Source organism: Vespula pensylvanica, chromosome 14, assembly GCF_014466175.1.
Source record: "Vespula pensylvanica isolate Volc-1 chromosome 14, ASM1446617v1, whole genome shotgun sequence".
In the NCBI taxonomy this organism is placed as follows: domain Eukaryota; kingdom Metazoa; phylum Arthropoda; class Insecta; order Hymenoptera; family Vespidae; genus Vespula; species Vespula pensylvanica.
In genome coordinates this window covers 1,102,986-1,110,962 of record NC_057698.1, presented here as the reverse complement: position 1 = coordinate 1,110,962, position 7,977 = coordinate 1,102,986, and the positions used below count along the sequence as shown (strand labels likewise).

The 7,977-nt window shown below is 30.3% G+C and overlaps 3 protein-coding genes across 5 annotated transcripts; 1 reads left to right on the top strand and 2 right to left on the bottom strand.

Annotated features, from left to right (window-relative positions):
- Window positions 1-1,770: 1,770 nt before the first annotated feature.
- LOC122634169 lies at window positions 1,771-3,524 on the bottom strand. 3 transcript variants are annotated; one of them, XM_043822830.1, is made up of 6 exons: window positions 3,197-3,524; window positions 2,792-2,987; window positions 2,649-2,686; window positions 2,488-2,564; window positions 2,376-2,384; window positions 1,771-2,284 (listed from the first exon to the last, which is right to left on the bottom strand). In XM_043822830.1, the coding sequence occupies exons 1-6, from the start codon at window positions 3,249-3,251 to the stop codon at window positions 2,264-2,266; spliced, it is 396 nt and encodes a 131-aa protein (XP_043678765.1). In that variant the 5' UTR covers window positions 3,252-3,524; the 3' UTR covers window positions 1,771-2,263. The 3 variants fall into 3 exon arrangements, with proteins under 3 accessions (XP_043678765.1, XP_043678766.1, XP_043678764.1); XM_043822831.1 differs by lacking the exon at window positions 2,376-2,384 and having other exon boundaries at window positions 3,197-3,521; XM_043822829.1 differs by having other exon boundaries at window positions 1,771-2,384; window positions 3,197-3,509.
- A 1,486-nt stretch (window positions 3,525-5,010) lies between these two features.
- LOC122634138 (transmembrane emp24 domain-containing protein 3) lies at window positions 5,011-6,614 on the top strand. Its single transcript, XM_043822771.1, has 3 exons — window positions 5,011-5,357; window positions 5,542-5,787; window positions 5,866-6,614. Exons 1-3 carry the CDS (start codon window positions 5,187-5,189, stop codon window positions 6,091-6,093), a joined length of 645 nt encoding a protein of 214 aa, XP_043678706.1. The 5' UTR covers window positions 5,011-5,186; the 3' UTR covers window positions 6,094-6,614.
- LOC122634139 lies at window positions 6,305-7,517 on the bottom strand. Its single transcript, XM_043822772.1, has 3 exons — window positions 7,256-7,517; window positions 6,949-7,175; window positions 6,305-6,877 (listed from the first exon to the last, which is right to left on the bottom strand). The coding sequence occupies exons 1-3, from the start codon at window positions 7,285-7,287 to the stop codon at window positions 6,804-6,806; spliced, it is 333 nt and encodes a 110-aa protein (XP_043678707.1). The 5' UTR covers window positions 7,288-7,517; the 3' UTR covers window positions 6,305-6,803.
- Window positions 7,518-7,977: the final 460 nt, after the last annotated feature.

The window sequence follows — 7,977 nt, the reverse complement described above, 5'->3', positions numbered from 1 at the left end:
TGTCAACACGGGAGGGGAAAGTACTCCCACTTCTCCATTTCGATCTGAAACAAAATATATCGAGTCGAATATTGAAAGAATTAATGATGTACTTACAAAAATCTTCGGTACTACTTGCGGAAACCGCGTGCTGCGGAATCCGCGATACGTACTCATCGAAATTGTAAGTAGATATGAACCACGGACTATCAGTCGGTCCTATATATAATTTTCTGGTCCTCTGGGAGGGGGGAATTACTTCCACTTCTCCATTTCATTTTGAAAGAAAATATTTCGCGTGGAATATCGATAGAACGATATATATGATATAATTCTGCAATTACATTAACTCTTTGTTTCTACTTGCGTAAAACGCGTACTGCGATAACCGTGCTGTATACTCGTCGAAATACAAAGCGATACTGAACTTGCAATAGTCATCGTCGGTCAAAGGACTTACTTTGTTTTCTTCTCGCGAAGCCAAGTATCCCCAATTCGCTATTTAATTGTAAGAGAAAATAAGATATATAGAATGAAAGAAAGAAGAGGCTATATAATAATGTATTTGCATGAACTCTTCGCTAATATTCGCAGGGAGCGTGTTTTTTGAGAGCTGCGATGTGTAGTCGTCGGAGTACAACGGGAAAATGAAGTAGTACCGTCAAAATCGGCAATAATACGACTTTGTTTTGTTGTCATGCGTTACCGAATATCGGCAATGTGATTTAATAAGAAAATAAAATGAATTGTATAGAATATGGAAAGAATGAATGATACAATAGTGTACTTATTTTAACTCTTCGTTACTACTTACAAGAATAGCATACTATAAGATCTTTGATGTTTACTCGTCGAAATACAATGGCAAATTGATCCAGTAATTATCAAAGTCAATCAATGTTTCGTTTTGTTGACGTTACCCATGTGTCAAACTATCGCTTTAACAACGATCACTTGTAAAAATTTTAACAGAGAAAAAAATGAATTTATTATTTGTTCGCTGTATTCTCAGACGTGTAACATTTCACTGAATTTAGTATTGTTTAATTATTGCTTTATTCAACTGCGCGTATTGTTTAAATAAATATAAATTTCTCGACACTTAATTAATTTTGAAGCTCGCAAATTAAGTGTAGGAAGAGCTTCGGTCGGAATATAGAGGTAGTTGATCCAATAATTGTCAAAGTCGATCGATGGATCGATTTTGGTGACGTCACGACTAACCCAGAACCGCCAATTCAAAACTTAAGTCTAAAAAAAATTAATTGTTATATAAAAATATACTTATTTCGTTGATACTTGCAGAAAAGAATTTGGAGAAAGCTCCGATCTTTATTCGTTCAAATGTAAAAAGAAACATACAAGGTCAACCACGAGGCCGCTTTTAATTATGTTACAATAACCTAATATCGCGAGTAAAAAGTTCTAAAATATTAAAATTTCTGATTAATGTTATTTTCTGTTTATCGCGTGTTACGAATTGTATAACGTTTAACCGAATGCACTATTGTTTAAATATTAGTTTTTTCAAAAATTTAACTCCACGGATATTATAGATCGTTTAAATAATTTTTAATCAATCGAAAATTCAAATTGTTTACAGTAAACCGTAAGGTAAAAGTGAATTTTGATGTTCACTCGTCGAAATGTAAAAGAAAACTGGTTCGGAAATCGTCAAAGTCGTTCGACTATTCTTTTTAGTTGACATTAAACACGGTCAACTACTTCGAGTTAATAGCTTGACTCTTGTGAAATATTCAATGAAATTTTAATATTAACACAATTTTACGATTGTTAATTTAAATATTGATTATATTCTGTTTCTACATATATACATCACATTGTTAAAATTAATATACATATAATACATAAAAGGATTAAAAGGTTTCTGAATATCTTAAAAAGCTTTATTTTTATACATAAGCTATTCTCTAAGAAACACCGTTTCTATATACGATTTTTTTCAAAGGAAATAAAGCTTTTCCAAAAATTCATGAAAGCCGTGTCCTCGTTGGAACCATGAGATGGAGCGACACTCAAAATTATTTTATTCGTTTTCTTATGTTTTTGCCATATGTACATGTAGATGTAAAGTACAAGATCGTTTTGATTTAGAATTTGACATCCAGTATCATTGCCGTTTCTTAATGTAGTTATTTGTATTCTTCTTGTTATAATTCTAAATCTCCGATAAATAGGTTAACATGCATTCTCAGTCATATATTATTGGTGTCCCATTTTCAAGAGGCTGCCGATTGAATTTGACTTTTCCAACATTGTGGTGCTAATTCATCCAGTCTATGATCTAAGAAGTTAACACAATTTGTTAACTGAGTTACCATAGTTTCTACCGCACGCGTATGAGAAGAAGTCATATTAGGTAAAAATGATTCTACCATCATCACCTGCAAGCATTTACTACTGTTTATCTCAGGTGCAAGTATTATTAGAAAACACTTAAAAGAACTTTGCATAATCATGAGCGAATAAACGTAAATGTATCATTACCCGTTTTTCTAAATTGGCAAGTTTAGATTTGAAAGCATCTAAATAACCAGGTGGTAGGCTCCGTTCTTCTACAGGACCTGAATTTAGAATTGAAGAAAGACATAAATTAATACAGTTACATGTATTCTTGATTCATTAAACAAAATAATGATACAACTTACAAAATTGATGTACTCCGACAACATCAATGATAAAAGGCCTGTAAACCATTAATTTTCTCTCAGAAAATGAACATATTGTACATTTCTGATTTATTTTATGCTATTATTAATCTAATTTTTGATAAACCATCAATTTGTTATACTTGTCTTTGTGAGATCCTCTAAGCAAAGAAGACAATGGTATCAAATTATTATCGTGTCTTCTAATTTTTAATACTTTATTATTATCTTTTTCTATACCAGCCCAATAATAAATAGATATTCTTAATTCATCCAATGTTACTCCAGGTACAACAGTAAAACAATTTAAAGTTGTTTGTAACGTATCGTTTTCTGATTCTAAAAACAAAAATAATAACATATATTAATTAATATAAAGATAAATAGTATATATTTTACAAAATGATATACTTTAATTATACTTAACGTATGTTAATTTTATTATCTCTTAACCTTTTTTGTTTAGAGATCATATGTTTGTATAATTATCTTTTACACATATATTTATATATATATATATATAAAATAACACATAATCGTAAACTTACCAATTTGATCGTACCTACGTATCAATATCCACATATTTATTTCACTCACACCCATTTTGTTTCTTTGAAAATATAATAATAAAATAATGTAATATTCAGAACGATATGTTACACCGGCAAATTAATGTATCAACGAGTTTAATTAATTATTGATACATTAATTAAAAATATTTACAATACTTTGGAAGATATAGAAAAATATTTTTATATATAATAATCTTTAAACTGCTTTGAACTAATAACATATAGTCAAAGTTTCAAGAGCGGAAACTAACTTCTAGCTTTTATCTAATCCACATGAAACACGATTTTCTTTTGTGTCGTATCGCGGATACGAGGAACGTACGAGAACCGATAATATGAATCAGAATGTACGAAAATACATAAATTTATATGTTTTTATATAAGTATGAAAATTTTCATATATATATATTTCTCTTTATTCGTTGTATGTGTATATGTGTGTGTCTACACAATCTTTTTCTTATCATCAAATCTGTCCTTCCTTTTCAATTTTTCCTTCGACGAATTTAAAAAGAACAACGAATATAAACTTAAGAAATTTTTCTTAAAAGCATTTCGTAACTGATTCTCGTCTCGTATAAAAATTTAAAAAGCGATTGGATCTAGATAATTTAGAGAACAAGGGTCTGATGAGTCGTCAGATTAGATAAATTATGAAAGTGACTAATTAAGCTGGATACTGCATACTTAAAACGTCGTTTCGTATTTATAACATCCCTTCGAAAAAATATTTTATACGATTTATCATTATAAGATTCTATTTATTAATACAATGAATATCCTGGCAATAAAATTTCTAAAATATTCAATTTCAAATAAGATATTCTTTTTAAGAGAAAATATTGTATTAGTTGACTTTTAACGTTATCAACATCATGATTTTTTTCTTATTTAATCTTACCTAGACTATCTGGGTTGACTGATTCGTCTCCCTAACTGGAAAGACCCTTTGCACCCTTAATATACACCCTTCTACAAACAGTAACGAACGACGAAATAACCCCTTAGGCGCCACACGCAAACCCTTCCATGTAATAGCAATGGCTTTGAAACGCATTTCCTTAAAACTTCTCCGATCAAATACGACAATCTTACGATATAATCGACTTTATTATTCTATAAAAAAAAAAAAAAAATGTCATTCTCATTTTTCGACTTAAATTAAAAACTTGTTAATCATACAACATTCGTTAGTAACATCACACAATTATATTTACATCTTCTTTATTATTATATCTACTCCTGAAAATTATTATTAAAATATACATAATATACGATTTTTTATCGGGATAACGATCAGAACCATTATACCTATCGCTAATTGCGCGCCATATTTGATTTATTCATATTTCTATCAAGGAAGTAGTTGTATTCAAAATTTGAAGATAATTGAAAGAAGAAATACGATGAATGAAGGTAAAATTTTACGATGGTACTTCGAATAGGTTAAATTACTTTTCGTATGAAGATTATTCCGTTTAAATTCATTCTCTCGTTCTATAATAAAAAAAAAAATAAGTAAAATTAATTGGATTCTTTCAAATATTTCGATTTATTTATATTTTGACTTATCTTGCTTTTGTAAGATTCGATATATTTTTTTTTTTTTTTTATTTTCTTTGTACAAGAAGCTCTCTCTCTCTCTCTCTCTCTCTCTTTTTTAAAGCGAACGGTCGCAGAACACGAATAATATAGATATAAAACGTAGGTGTGTTGAATCGAAGATGCTTTTTGGTCACGTGTCTCAAAATGACGTCATAGAAAATGGACGTGTCTACAGCCACTTCCGAATTCGAGATGTCGCGATTCATAGCGTCGACTAACATCCGGCCACGTTAAAATAGATTATTTGAAGTAAATTTTGTCTGGGAGTCGACTATTCCGTCGCAAATACGATTTGCTAAGAGAATTGTAGTTCATAAAAGGTGTGTGTAAATGTGTGTTTAATAATAATTAGATAAATTAAATGAAACGGAGAATGGATTACTGGTCGACATGGATGCTTATTGTTTCAATACTTTTTCACACTGTTTTACTTACGGGTGGCGTCGAGTTAAGCTTCGAATTGTCTGATAATGCAAAAGAATGTTTTTATCAAGAAATTGAAAAGAATGTTTCGTCGACGCTTGAATTTCAGGTACTGTATCTGTCCTTTTAACGAAACTTATTTCGTTTTAATTTTCATACATATATATATTTGAAAATTACGTAAGTTAAATCAACGTTTAACAACATTCTATGATATGCATTAATGTATTTACTTAAGATATTATCGTTACTCATATTTACTGCAAATGTCGATTTGTTTTTTATTGAATTAGGTTGTGACCGGTGGCCAATATGACGTAGATGTTACATTAGAGGCACCGAACAAAGAAATCATTTATAAACAAGTGAAAACACAATTTGACTCTCATCCATTCGTACCAACTATGTCAGGAGTATATAAAGTATGTTTTAGTAATGAGTTTTCTACGTTCTCTCATAAGCTTGTATATATGGATTTCCAAGTTGGAAATGAATTACCACTTCCGGGTCTTGGAGAACATGTCACTGTTATGACTCAAGTAAGTATAAGAAAGTTATTTAAATCGTTGAGATAAATACAACATAATAAATATATCTACTTTACTGTTACTCTTTAGATGGAGTCATCGGCACAAGTAGTGCATGAAAATCTAAATAATATACTTGATTACCAAACGCATCATCGATTAAGAGAAGCTCAAGGCCGTAAACGAGCTGAAGATTTAAATGAACGGGTCTTATGGTGGTCCTTGATGGAAACCGTTGCTATTATTGTTATTTTTATAGGACAAGTGTACATTCTCAAGAACCTCTTCACAGAAAGGAAACCCTACCAAAGGATTTAGCAAGATGTAAGAAATTTTTGTTACTTGTGGCTGAAATAAAAAGGCAACATATCCATCTAAATAATCTGGTCAGTGGTGATACACACTCGAGAACTTTGGATGTTGTCATGATTGTTAGTGGAACACAGATATCGTGATGTGTCTTTTCTACATCTATGCCAGAGTTAAAGACTTGGCAAGACAAAAGAAAGAATACAACATGAAAATGATGTTTGTTTTATTTTCTTTTTTTTTCTTTTTTCTTTTTTTTTTTTTTTGTATATTCTGAAAGAGGATTGCTGTGAGATACATGCATCCTTAGCACATTAATTTATGAGATATGGAACATTTTCTCGCGGGTGTCGTTAGAACTATGAGCTATCAAAGAAGAAGGTGCAAGTGTTTGGAATGCCATACATTTTAGCACTGTAAACTCCTAAGTTGTAGTTATATTGACATAAACGGTACAAGAGACACTGACGTACTTTGTCAAGTTTTTCTTACTGTGAATGTGTAAAATAATAAATTAAAATGTTTGGGCGTAAATCTTTCTTGTAAAAGTATAAACCTTTTACCTTTGTAAGAACATTGTAATAGATAGATAAAAAGATAACAAAAATAATACAAATTCAGGTACTAATGTACTGATATCTATCTGCAGTTCGCACAATACTTTTTTTCTTTTTAATAAAGTACTTATAAATTAATAATACTAATAAAATAGCAGCGTGTCAAGATATCGGTGGTGTAATTAAAGCAGTTGATTCAGCACATGGACTTGGCCAACCACAAAAAGGATAAGTTCCTAAGAATTAAAAAATGAGAGATAATAATATAGAATAATATATGATTTAAAGATAACAGAAGATAACTAACCAACGAGAACAGGATAAAATGGTGGTGGACTGCATAGAACTGGTGGAGTTGGTAAAACGTTACGTGCTTCATATTTCAAACCACCAAATCTTACAGAGGTAGTAATTTTAGGTTTGACTTTACAAGTTGTACCAAATTTTGGTGGACATTGAATCCATGGGGAATATTGTCTCCAAATGGTACAAGGTGAACATGGAGAATAAGGAGTACATGGCATGCATACTGAACTATTATAAAGAAAAAAAAAAAAAAAAAGAGAAATCTTAATGAAAATTAAAAAAATATTAAATTTCTACCGTAGACTTACCAATTGTCATTGCCTTGACACGTTATTGGCATTTTTATTTATTTATTTTACAAATTCACAAGAAGTAAACACAGAAAATTTATTTTCAAAAAAGAAGTCAAAAAGCACAAAATAATTAATAAACAAATAAAATTTCTTTATAAAGCGAGTAACTTCAGGAGATATTGATTGTTAATGAGTATAATGAGCTCGAAATAATTGATATATAAGCATTCGTTTATATATTATTTTTTGAAAAATGTTACATCTCGTTCATATCGAAAATTTCTTTTTTTATTCATCAAATTTGAATTAATTTCACGAAACTATTTGAATGTGAATAGGGCCGAGATATTGATAGGTAGGTTAGGCTATGAATCTACTCTCAATGCGTATTGAGATAGGGACGGCTAACACTTCAAAGCGGCCCTGTGTATATATGTGCATATATATATATATATATATATATATTATGTATGTATGTATACATATGCACTCTTTCGTAACTCGTAGCAAGGAACGCGCTTGAAATTCGAAAGAAGCCCGTCGTTCTATGTAAGTAGATATATATTCATGTACATGAAGTTCGTAAATGGGCCATTTATTTTGAGCTCCGTACATGACAAGTTTTCAACGGGTTTCTTCGACGTTTTCTTACTCTGCTTTATACACTTCTCAGAAAATGCGTTTCAATTTTCGTTTTCTGTATCACCGGGCTATCTTAACCTCTTTAAGATCGATTA